Source organism: Scyliorhinus canicula, chromosome 8, assembly GCF_902713615.1.
Source record: "Scyliorhinus canicula chromosome 8, sScyCan1.1, whole genome shotgun sequence".
In the NCBI taxonomy this organism is placed as follows: domain Eukaryota; kingdom Metazoa; phylum Chordata; class Chondrichthyes; order Carcharhiniformes; family Scyliorhinidae; genus Scyliorhinus; species Scyliorhinus canicula.
In genome coordinates this window covers 91,396,835-91,410,127 of record NC_052153.1, presented here as the reverse complement: position 1 = coordinate 91,410,127, position 13,293 = coordinate 91,396,835, and the positions used below count along the sequence as shown (strand labels likewise).

Sequence of the window (13,293 nt, the reverse complement as noted above, 5' to 3'; positions counted from 1 at the left end):
GGGCCAGGTGGCAACCTGGTACTGCTGGTGCCACCCGGGCACCGTAGCACTTCCAGTCTGGCACCCTGGCAGTGCCACTTGGGTGCCAGCCCTGGTACTGCCAAGGTGCTAGGCTGGTATTTTGTCCATGTTGGGGATTGGGCCCGGGGTTGCACTGTCCCTGCATCAGGTGGGATGTGGGGTGTGACTGAATAGATGTGCTGGGGCTTGGGTGGGGGTGGGGGTCCAGAGTGTTGTGGGGGTGGGGGAGCAGTCGAGAGATCAGGGTGCCATTTTAAAATGGCGTCCTGATTGCCCTACACTGAGAAGTTCTGGGGAGCAGAGCTCCCCAGTGCAGGAAATAGGACAAAGTGCGGCCTTGGCGCTTGACACAGTACTCTGTTGCAATTCAGTTAAATCACGTCCCATGTATCTGAACTACAGTGATATCAAGAGTATTGGAACATCACTTGTTCTGAGAGTTTTTGCCATAACTTTAGAATTTTGGGCAGCAGTAATTCCATTGTTTAGAATCAGCTGTCTGGGCTGTGCCGAACTAATGCATACATTGTGTACTTGGCATACAAATTTCCGAAAGATAGGAATTTATTACATTTACCTTTTCCTGGCTGGAAAAAAAGGCATGCATTAGAATGGGTGGGATCTTTCATGCGCCCCAGCAGTGTGTTTTATAGAGGCGGCCCGCCGCTGTCAACAATGTTTCCTATTGTATGCACCCCATGCTGCCGGGAAACCCGCGGCGGGAGTTTGCCGACGGTGGGACTGGAAGATAAATATCTGGCTATTGTGTTTTGCTTTCTTTTAACACATGATCTCCCTAAAGGATTCATGATTTCCCAGGTATTGTCTTCACAGAGTATTGATACACTTTGTACTATTCACAGGCTTGATGTACATAATTGAGACGCAGAAAGTCCTGGACGTAAAAGTGAACCTCATGGCTTCTTACATCATTATTCCAGAGAATGGTTTTTATGATAAATCGGCCAGCTTACTGGTTCTTGATCTTGGTAATTTAAAGGTATGTTTGTATAGGGTCAGATTGTTTGAACATTACGGAGTTAAAATCATTTTGAAAATTATTCAATGTTAATTTTTATCCATCGATTTGGACGTTCTCTTATGCAGAAAAGAACCTGCAATTCCAATTGTTTAGAACCTCATGAAGGAGAAAGAAAAACTTAAATTGTCAGTTTACTTGGGAGCTGACGCATCCAGTCATTGAGAATGTATTCTTCTGGTTGTATGTTTTAAAAAATAATATTTGAAAATGGAAACTGTGGTAGTCAGATTGGCTGGGTTGGTGGAACTAGTTTTGATTTGGTGATAGGCCTAGCAACACTAAGCAGATGTTTACCCACGGTAACAATAGAAGATAGAATGTCAAGAGTTTAAGTAAAGATGTTAGAAGTTCAAAGGAGAAGATGGGGTGTGAATTTCACAATTACATGCTAAATGGTGACCGCGCAAAATAAAGGTCATTAAGAGTGGCTTCTGAGAAGGTTAGTTCAGATAAGGGAAAATCAAAATGCAAAAAACAATATCGGGCACGTTCACCTTATGCAAGTTAGCTGTCTTAGGAACACAGCCCACAGCAGGAAGCGGAGCTTGGACAAACGCCTGTTTGAGGAACCTGTCTTTCTATCTCAAGTCAGAAGCAACCCAAAAGATCTTGGTGCCTGGTGTAGTAACTATTGCTGGATTTTGCTTGTAGTTTTAAAAGCTATTGGATATTGTTTGGGGAGGTTTAACTCCGAAGTTAGGAAAATAGATGGATTTGGAACTGAGTAAATTTAATGATACTATGTATAACCATTAAGGTGTTTAAGTGTAATTTCTGGTTGACTTTCTTGTGTGTTTTTATTGTTCAGTAAACATTTATTTTATTTAAATTCATCACAAGAACATCTGGGACCTCTTTCATTGGTCTTCACATATTTCCTCACAGACCAAATTCTAATTCAAGAAGGCACCAGAGCATGAGAGTAACTCTGAGCTCTCTCACACAGATTCTCTTCCTACATCTCTTATAACCATACTAACCTTTTAAAATTTAATTCTAACTGTATCACTCGGTACAGTGATAATAAATCAAATTCAAATTGCAAAAGACAGTTCAGAACGGCCATTTCCAGTTTCCCTTTTGGATTTTGATACCCTTGTGTTTAACATCAGCTGTGCTCTTAACAAGGCCAAGTCACTTAATATTATTGAAGAATGAAGTAGATTCTAGACACTAAAGGTGTCCGGGGGGTATTGGGTTGAAATAGAGGATTAGCTTTGATCACAGTGAATAGCGGAACAGGTTCAATTAGCTAAATCGATGGCCTACTTCTATTTTCTATGTTTCCATGAGTGAGTGAGACTTGCAAACACATTATGTAAGAAGCTGTGAGAGCTGCAAGAACAGGGCAATATATAGGCCTGGAATCTATTGTTACAGGTAGTTTACAGCCAGTCTTTAGGTAAGCTGCGCGTAAAGCTTTAATGGGCTCTGTGGTGTGTATTTCACTTTTTGCACAATTTATGCTGGTGACAGCTAGAAGGGATCTCTGGTATAACATTAGAAAAAGGTATTTGTTCTGGAAAAAAATACATTGACCACCAGGTGATCAATTCAGGCTCTGATATTACATGCCCTGGATTGTTGAAGGAATTCACCAGGGGTTAGAGTGTGGGTCATCGGAGAAACTTTAGCTACCACTTTTAATTATTCCATAGATTAGATATGAAATTGTGTGGGAGAACGGCAGGGAGGCCAATATGGCACGGAGCCATGGATCAGTTAGTGTAATGGTGGTTCTGCACTAACTTTTGCAATTCAAGATTTGATGCAAAATCTGTGAACATTTAAAAACACATGGGTTAATCAAAGAAAGTCAACAATTACAAAATCTCCATCAATTCGAATGAGAAAATGTAGCAGCATGAATAGAAAACTGAGTTTGTGTAAATGGGTGATTCATGGAAATGTGTATGTGGGTTTTATAGTATAATATATTTAGAGAGCATCTGCACATGGTTCATGTTTTTTATCAAACTCATTTTTATATTGCCTTATACGGCCATGAGCAAATGCAATCGGGCAGCATTTTACAAAATTTAAAAACGTATATATGTTTGCTTTAAAATATATATTTTTTTGTATAATTGAATGATAATTTGATGTAATTTAATTAATACAAATTTGTTGTTGCTGTCCTTCCATCTGTACGAGATGATGGGAATGTAACGTCAAAATTTGGCAAGGTCAGCTAAGATCATCTGTGGCACTTTTGATGCCTAAACAAGCTAATTTTGAAGAGGCAAAACCAGATACAAGTGCCACACACAAAGCTTTCGCTTTCTAGTAGCGTGGGATCATCTTTGATCCCTTGATTGCAGGGCTCTAATCTTTGGAGCTTTTGAAACCACATGTTAATATGGCAGTAAACTCCTGCCCAAGGCTGGCGTCACCATTTGTATCAGTGGTCAACTAGTTTCCCACTTGCCATAATTGATGTTGAGGACTTTCATGTCTGTTTTGACAGCATCCCTGAATTAGAGTTTTTGAGTACTCTGATCTCTTGACTTGAGCTACCTCCCCAAATAACATTATCCTTGCAGTTGTGGCCATCTTCTATCCTGTAGACATGTCCAAAATTGCCTCTGACTGCATGGGCGCACAACCCATGCCAGTGGCTTTGAAGGTCGCAGTTGCCCTCAACTTATATGCCTGCGGTTCTTTTCAGGGCTCCGTGTGGTATCTGTGCAGTGTCTTTCAATCAGTCGCACACAGTTGTACTAAGCCGGTGACTGATACCATCGTTTTTTTTAAAAACAATTTAATGAGGTATTTTTGGCATTACAAACAGCAACAGTATAAAAACAATGTACAAAGAACAATAGACATAGTGCAATCACCGACTCCCATCCTGCCAAGACCCGCCTAATTGGCCCCCTATTCTACGCTACCCTATCCCCCCCCCCCAAGCTGACGATTAATTCTCTGCGAAGAAGTCGATGAATGGACCACCTCCGGGCGAACCTGAACAGTGACCCTCTCAAGGCGAACTTAATCTTCTCTAGGCCGACAAAGCTCGCCATGTCAGTTAACCAGGTCTCCTACTTCGAGAGCTTTGAGTCCCTCCAAGCTAATAGTATCCATCTCCGGGCTACCAGGGAAGCAAAGGCCAGAACATCTACCTCTTTCTCCTCCTGGATTCCCGGGTCTTCTGACACCCCAAAAATCGATACCTCTGGACTCATTGCCACCCTTGTTTTCAATACTCTGGACATGACGTCCGCAAACCCCTGCCAATATCCCCTAAGTTTTGGACAGGCCCAGAACATGTGGACATGGTTCACAGGTCCTCTCACACATTTTACACACCTGTCCACCACCCTAAAGAATCGACTCATCCGGGCCACTGTCATGTGGGCCCGGTGGACCACCTTGAATTCGATCAAGCTGAGCCTGGCGCATATTGCGGTTGCGTTGACTCTGCTCAATGCGTCCGCCCATAAGCCATCCTCCATCTCACCACCAAGCTCCTCCTCCCACTTACGCTTCAGCTCCTTGGTCTGCGTCTCCTCCGCCCCCATAAGTTCCTTGTAGATGTCCGAGACGCTCCCCTCTCCCACCCATCCCCTAGACACTACCCTATCCTGGATCCCCTTAGTGGTAGGAGTGGGAAGGATAATAACCTGCCTGCGCAGAAAGTCCCGCACCTGTAAATATCTAAATTTGTTCCCCCTTGCCAGCCCAAACTTCTCCTCCAGCGCCCTCAAGCTAGGGAAGCTCCTCTCTAATAACATGTCCCCCATCCTCTAAATTCCCACCCTTCGCCATACTCGAAGGCCCCCCATCCAGGCTCCCCGGGGCAAACCGACGGTTCTCACATATTGGGGACCAGACCGATGCTCCCACTGCTCCATCATACCTCCTCCACTGACCCCAGATCCTCAAGGCCGCCACCACCACCTTGAATTGGATGTATCTTGCCAGCGGGAATGGCAGAGGTGCCGTTACCAACGCCCCCAAACTGGTGCCCCTACATAAAGCTGCCTCCATCCGCTCCCAAACCGACCCCGCCTCCATCACCCACTTTCTTATCATGACTATGTTAACCGCCCAGTAGTAATTACTGAAATTTGGTAGGGCAAGCCTCCCATCCCCCTGATTCCGCTCGAGCATCACCTTCTTCACTCACGGGGACTTACCCGCCCATACAAAGCCCAGGATGATTTTGTTAACCCTCTTAAAAACGGACAACAGGATGAAAATTGGGAGACATTGAAATACAAATAAAAACTTGGTAGGACCGTCATTTTGTCCGTCTGCAGCCTCCCGGCCAGCGACAGCGGCAGCACATCCCATCTCCGAAACTCACCCCTCATCTGCTCAACCAACCGGGACAAGTCCCCCCCCGCCGCCGCCCCCCCCCCCCCCCCCCCCCCCCCCCCCCCCAAAACCAGCCACTTCCAGCCTCTTGAAGCTCTCAGAGCAATTGCCAGCGGCTCTATAGCTAACGCAAACAGCAGTGGGGAGAGCGGGCAGCCCTGTCTTGACCCCCGATACAGTCTAAAATAGTCCGAGGTCATCTTATTTGTCCTCACACTAACCTCCGGGGCCTGGTACAACTCAGTTAATAAAGCCCCTACCCAAATCGTCCCAGCACCTCCCATAAATAGTCCCACTCCACCCGGTCGAAAGCCTTCTCCGCATCCATTACCACAACTACCTCAACCTCCCTACTCTCCGGGGGCATCATGATCACATTGAGCAGCCTTCTTATATTGGCTACCAACTGCCTGCCCTTGACAAACACGGTTTGATCCTCCATTATCCCATCCAGTACACAATCTTCAATCCTGGAGGCCAAGACTTTGGCCAGCAACTTGGCGTCCACATTAAGCAGAGATCGGCATACATGACCCGCATAGCTCTGGGTTCTTGTCCCGCTTCAATATTAACGAAATAGTGGCCTGTGACATAGTCGGGGGCAGCAACGCTCTATCCCTTGCCTCATTGAAAACCTTGACCAGCAATGGCCCTAAAATCCCTGAGAACACCGAATACCCGTCCGGCCCTTGGGCTTTACCCGACTGCATTGCCTTCATGCCCTCAACTATTTCTTCGGTCCTAATCTGGGCGCCCAGCCCATTTACCAGCTCACTACCCACCCTTGGGAAGGTCAGTCTGTCCAAAAACCGTCTCATCCCCTCAGGCCCCGTGGGAGATTCCGAGCAATAGAGCCGACTGTAAAAGTCCCTGAACGCCCTGTTTATCCCTGTCGAGTCCCCTACCAAGTTCCCATCCCCATCAACCACCCTCTCTATTTCCCTGGCCGCCTCCCTCTTCCTAAGCTGCTGTGTCAGCACTCTGTTGGCCTTCTCCCCATGTTTATAGAATGCACCCCCTTGCCTTCCTAAGCTGCTCCACTGCCCTACCTGTGGACAGCACCCCGAACTCCGCCTGCAGCCTCCGACGTTCCCTTAAAAGCTCCACCCCTGGGGTCACCGCTACCTCCTATCTATCTGTAGGATCTCCTTAACCAGTCGGTCCGTCTCTGCCCTAACTGTCTTGTCCCTATGAGCCTGGATCAAAATCAGCTCCCCTCTCACCACTGCCTTCAGCACCTCCCAGACCACCGCTGCTGAGACTTCCCCCGTGCCATTAACCTGCAGGTAGTTCTGCATGCACTTCCTCAGCCTCTCACACACCGCCTCGTCCGCCAACAAGCCCACATCCAACCTCCATTGCGGGTGCTGGAAGCTCTCCTCACTGACCTGCAGTTCCACCCAGTGTGGGGCATGATCTGAAATAGTGATGGCCGAGTACCCCCCCCCCCCCCCCCCCCCCCCCCCCCAAAGCAAATCCCTGCTCAAAATGAAAAAATAAATCCAGGAACAAACCTTGTGAACATACGAATAAAAAGAAAACTCCTTCCCCGTCAGCTGCCTAAACCTCCATGGGTCGACCTCTTTCCTCCCCCCCCCCCCACCCCCATCTGTTCCATGAACCCTATCCGTTCCCTTGCCATTGCTGGCACCCTCCCGTTTTCGAACACGACCTGTCGAGGCCGGGGTCGATGACTGTATTAAAATCCACTCCCATAATCAACTTGTGCGAGTCCAGATCAGGTATCTTCTCCAGGAGCCTCTTTATGAATTCCACATCGTCCCAGTTTGGCGCGTACACGTTAACCAAGACTACCTTCCTCCCCGCCATCTTACCACTCACTATGACATAACGGCCACCCCGTCCGAGACTATACTGCCCACCTGAAATTGCACCCGCTTATTGATCAAAATCGCCAACCCTCTAGTCTTGGTGTCCAGTTCCGAATGAAAGACCTGACTGACCCAACCTTTCCTTAGCCTGACTTGATCCGCCACTTTCTGGTGTGTCTCCTGCAGCATTACCATGTCTGCCTTTAGAGCCCTCAGATGCGCGAACATACGTGCCCTCTTAACTGGCCCATTCAACCCTCTGACATTACAGGTGATCACCCTAGTTGGGGGGCACCGTGCCCCCGCCGATCAGACATCCCCTTTCCTGGGCCCGCCTCCAGAACATGCGCCGCGTCTCCATCGGCCCGCCTGCTGGCAGCCCACACTCCCGACCTCCTCTCTGTCCCAAATCCCAAGTCCCTCCCTCGTCAGCAGAGTAACTCCCCCACTCCCCGCTAGTGTTGCTCGTTCTGGGTGAGTGTGCTTTACACTCAATTTGGTTCTGTTTCGTTCCTTAGCTCTAGAGTCGCCAGGTATCGTTAAGATACCGCCACAAGTTTCAAGTTCAAGTTCAGACCAATAACTCCATACACCAGTTAGTAAGTTCAACAAGACACGTTTATTATAATACAGTTATCTACTAATTATGCATATAAAACTACAAGACTAGGCTAATCCTACCACTAACAGGCCATATACTTATCTGGATAAGGGAACTGCCGGATCAGGGAACAACGGCCTCTAGCTTTGTCCTGGATCCGCAGGCTTCCAGTCGGTGTGAACTAATGGGGTCAGGAGTGTCTAGTCTCGTAGCGTGCGTTGTATGACACTTATTTGATGGCGGCTGCTGACCAGGCCTCACCTTCTCAAGGTCTTCTGCTGCAACGGTGGTCAAGGAGAGTGCTGGCTAAGAGGAGCTGGTCAAGAGAGCGAGCTGGGGTCGGGGTCTCTGTCTTATACCTCTCCCAGCGTCTTGTGCCCACCTGAGCGGACCCTCTATACACTCGCAATCGATTGGGTCTCTTCCCAATCGATTGATTTGAATTTCCCCAATAACGGGGCAGTCCCTCGATCACTGGGCGGTTCTTGGGGCTTATTGTTTTGGACTTCTCTTGGCACCGAGAAGTCTGGCCTTCTGTTCAATGTAGCGATTTAAGTTAACTTGTTTCCATTGTACCTGGGAATCACCGGGTATCGCCTCATTAGTATGCTAACTTGTTCTTTTAACAGTGCTGTCTGGTTTCTGCAGCAGTCAGAATACACGAGCGCTTTTGCAAACTGCTTGCTTTTGCAACATGCCCATTTTCCCTGCATTCTTTGTAATCTTCCATTTTGTGTTGGGCAGTGGCCACCCCAGGTGGCTACACTAGAAACACCGCTTTGTAACCTAACCCCTGCCATATATTGATCATATACACATCCCCCACAGTGCATCCATAGACTAGCTAGCCTAGTGGCCCTCTCCTCCGGCGCCAAGAAGTCTCCCACCTATTGTTCCCTCACTCCCCACCCCCCCGCCCATTGAAACCACTTCCCTCATCAAACCGACCCCAGAAAATCGCCCAATTACTGTAAGAGACAGCCCAAAACGAAAAACCCACAAAGAACCCCCCCAATAGTGCAAATCAAGGTAATAAAAAGTAAAAGGCCCCACCAGCCACCCCCACCAAAACACAGAAAACCCATAGAAACCGAATAACTTTTACTTCCCACATCTTCAACCAAACTCAGATGCAAAAGAAAAACGACAATTAAAACGTATTAACATCACTCAGAAAAGTGACAACTTAAAACAAAAAGTTCTCAGTTTAGCACTAGCCCTTTTCTTCTTGGCAAAGTCCATTGCGTCTTCGGGCAACTCAAAATAATGGTGCTGGACCTCGTGTGTAACTCAAAGACGGGCCGGGTACAGCAGCCCAAATTTCACCTACTTCTTGGTCAGGATCGCCTTAACTTGATTGAAGCCTGCCCTCCTTCTGGCCACTTCCACTCTCAGATCCTGATAGACACGCAGAATACTATTGTCCCATTTGCTGCTCTGCGTACGCTTGGCCCACTGGAGAACATACTCCTTGTCCAAAAATCTGTGGAACTGGACCACCATTACCCTTGGGGAGTCCCCCGGGGACCACCATCACCCTTGGGGGGTCCCCCGGCCATGGCTTCCTTGCCATCGCCTTGTACGTCCTGTCCACCTCCATCGGTCGGGGGAAAGCTCCCTACCCCAGAAGCTTCTGAAACATACTCGCCACAAACATGCCAGCATCAGCCCCCTCAGCCCCTTCTGGGAGACCGACAATTCTTAAGTTCTACCGACGAACTCTATTCTCCAGGTCTTCTACTTTCTCCAGCAGCCTTTTTTGCTCATCCTTCAGCATCCCCACCTCCTGCTCAACCACCGTTTGGTGCTCCTCCTGGTCTGCCAGCGCTTTCTCCAGTTTCTGAATCATCCGATCCTGGGCATCCAGCCTGCGCTGCAGCCGATCGATCGATTCCTTTATCAGGGCAAGGCACCCTCGCTTCTGTCTAGCAAAAGCCCTCTTGGATCACCTGCATCAGCACCTCCGTTGATGGTTGGGCCTTCGCAGCAGGGGTCCGAACATCAGCCATATTGTCTTCAGCCGCGGCCTCCACCCAGCCCTTGCTTATCATCTTATTTCTTCCTTTTCGATCCCTTGGGGTTCTTCGTTCCATACACCAATGTGTGGATCCAGTACCAAATTATCTGCACCTTCAAAGCCAGTGCTCAAAACCGCAAAATAGTCAGGGGAAAAAGGTCCAAAAGTCCGGCCAGGGCGGGAGCCACCAAATGTGCGACTTACTCCCTCATAGCCGCCACCGGAAGTCTCCACTGATGCCATCTTTTGACGTGTTCGCAAGTTCATCCACTACCATATAAACTAGGTGAGCCAGGTCGGGAGAGCACACGGCTTTGTGGCGATGGCTGGCTTCCCCTACATCCAGGGGGATGGGTCGCAATCGTAGCCACCAAGGTGCCAGCAGCTTCGTCTCACAGTGGTTAGCACTATTGCTTCACAGTACCAGGGTTCAATTTCCGGTTTGGCCCACTGTCTGTACAGAGTCTGCATGTTCTCCCTGTGTCTGCGTGGGTTTCCTCCGAGTGCTCCGGTTTCCTCCCACAAGTCCTGAAAGATCTGCTTGTGAAGTGAATTGGACATTCTGAATTCTCCATCAGTGTACCTGAACAGGTGCCGGAGTGTGGTGACTAGGGGATTTTCCTGTAACTTCATTGCAGTGTTAATGTAAGCCTACTTGTGACACTAATAAAGATTATTATTATTATTATCAGAATGGAGTTCCGCTCAATGAATGTTCAGATCACTTGTGACTATTGGACACAGTTTCTCCCAAGTTTTGCCCAATACTACGAGAGCTCACATGATGCTTACATTTTAGGCATTCTCAGGTACCAAGGCTGTTCGTAGCTCCTGCATGATTGGATGGATAGCTGCTGGGTGATGAGGGCTATTCTTCATAAGGTGACTGATGACCCCACTCCGTTACCTAACTGCAGTTGAGTAGAGATACAACAGGAGTCAGGTTTCCACAAGAGTAGTGGAGGAGAGGACCATCGAGCTGCTGAAAATCCACCATGTGGCTGGTCCAATACAGGGGTGCATTGCAGAAACCTGCACATCTCCCTCATAGTTGTTGCATGCTGAGCCCTGTACAGCCTGGCTCTGGCAAGGGAAGACCCAATGGAGGCTAAGGAAAGTGAGGCAGTTCCACAGGCCAAAGCGGATGACCCCAATAATGAGTCAGAGAAAGAACCTGGGGACATATAGGGTGAGGACATTAAGGCAGGAAACTGGAACATTTAGGGGTAGGGGCACCATGGAGGCTTTGATACTGCGAACCTTCAGCTAGGCATCAAAGGCATTGACTTTTATCAAGCCAATGGTACTGCTTCCTTTGCAAACAACAAAATGAGAACCAAAACCCAGAACCCAGCATTCCACTCCATACAGTTACAAACCTGTGCTGCATCTAAACATCCACGAACCGAAAAATAACATAGAAATTTGCCATCTTTAACACAAACGTCAAGATTTTCACCCATGAAACGCCCCTGACATTTGGGGAACGACCATTGCTGTATCCCATACTACCAGTATCGTAGGGGGTTATCATTGACCAGAAATTGAACTGGACCATTTATGCAATACAGCAGCTACAAGAGCAGGTCAGTGGCTGGGAATTTTGCAGAGAATAACTCACCACCTGACTCCACAAAGCCTATCCGCCATCTATAAGGCAAAAATTAAGAGTTTCCTGAATGAATGTTGAAGGAGCTTGACACTATCCAGGACAAAGCAGTCTGCTTGATCAGCACTCCATACATCAACTTAAAATATTACTCCCTCCACTACTGACGCACACATGATGCACTGCAGCAAGTCACCAAGGCTACTTAGGCAGCAGCTTCAAAATCATGACGAGGACAAGGGCAGAAGAATCATAGGAACACCACCACCTACAAATTTCCCTCCGAGCCACACACCATCCTGATTTTCAACTATACTGCTGTTCATTCACTTTTGCTGTGTCAAAATTGTGGAACTCCCCTTCTGTACTGCGATCAGGGAGTATCTACACCACAGGGACTGCAGCAGTTCAAGAATGCATATCACCACCATCTTCAATGGCAATTGGGAAAGGGGTGGAAGATTTTCTGTATCAGCAGGGGGTCAGGAGGCTCTCTGGATGTGCTCAGAATGCAATTGGAGCCCATAGTCATGGAGGTTAATGGCACCACTCGAGCCTTGATGACTAGGATGCAGTGTTTCAAGTAGTTCAATGACCTCACGAGTGGTCAAGGTCTTTTCATGCATCTTCAAATACAGTATGTTCCCATTACACTGCCTGCCTCTGATACTAGCTGCTCAATTCACCACATCCCTTTGCTCACCTACCAATGATCCCAATCAATCCAAACCCGTACTAACATTCAAATGTTTCACCGTAGCCACACATTTAAAAAAGAAGTTTTATTGAGTTTTCATATTTTGCATCCAACTCTTTACAAAACAATGCAGGCGTACGTTTCTTGCACATTTGACATTCTTCAACTGATGGCCATGACACTTATTTACAGACCCTTATATGCAGTTTGGTTCAGGCTTAAGCTTGCCTACGAGCTGGTCCTCTGCGGCTTGTGCCCCTCGCGTTCCACTTGTATGTGTTCATTCCCCAGCCCACCCCTTTGTTCCATGGCTAGTCCTGTGTCTTCTCCCCTTGCATCCAACCCCTTGTCCCACTACTTTACTGGTTGATAGCTACGAACAGGTCTTGGAACAGGTTGGTGAATGGCTTCCACATCCCGTGGATGCCTTCCGATCCATTGATAAATTTACTTTCTCCAGCCTGAGAAATTCTTCCACGTCAGATGGCCAAGCAGGATTCTCTGTCAGGTGATCAGGGAGGCAAAGGCTAGGGCGTCAGCCCCCCCCTCCCCATAAAGAGCTGTGACTGATCTGATACCCCGAAGACCACCACTTTTAGGCACAGCTCCATCCTCACCTCCCATGTCTGCTTGACATGACCTCAAAGAAGGACGTCCAATCCCTAACAAGCCTTGAGTAGGGATAGGACCAGAACATGAGTGTGGTTGGCTGAGCCTCCCTGGCACCGTTTGCATCTGTCCTCCACCTCCGTGGAAAAGCTGCTTATTCAAATTCTGGTCAGGTGCGTTCTGTGCACCACCTTTTCGCTGCATTAGACTCAGCCCTGTGCATGTGGAGGTGAAGTTTGCCCTATTCAGCGCTTCGATACAGAGTCCTCTCCCTATCTCCATGCCTAGTTCCTCCTCCCAGTTTTACCTTGTCTCGTCAGGGGTGAGAGTACCTCCTCCAATAATCTCTCATACATGTCTGCACAGCACCACCTCCCTCAGGTCACCCACATCCAGCAGTCTTTCTACAGTGAGTGTCCTGGTATCGTTGTTTGAAGTACGTTGTTGTTTCTTTGTGGAATAAGTTTTTGACCTGAATATATCTCTGGTGGTTTCCTCTTGGCAGCTGGAACTTTAGCGTGAGTTCCCCCAGAATCGCTACTCTT

The 13,293-nt window shown here is 48.0% G+C and overlaps 1 protein-coding gene across 1 annotated transcript in view; it reads left to right on the top strand.

Annotated features, from left to right (window-relative positions):
- The window catches only part of vps13a (vacuolar protein sorting 13 homolog A), a 634,190-nt gene that overhangs the window by 168,723 nt on the left and 452,174 nt on the right, over positions 1-13,293 (top strand). The window contains 1 exon segment of the mRNA XM_038803880.1: positions 885-1,021. Within this exon segment, the coding sequence (XP_038659808.1) occupies positions 885-1,021 (137 nt within the window).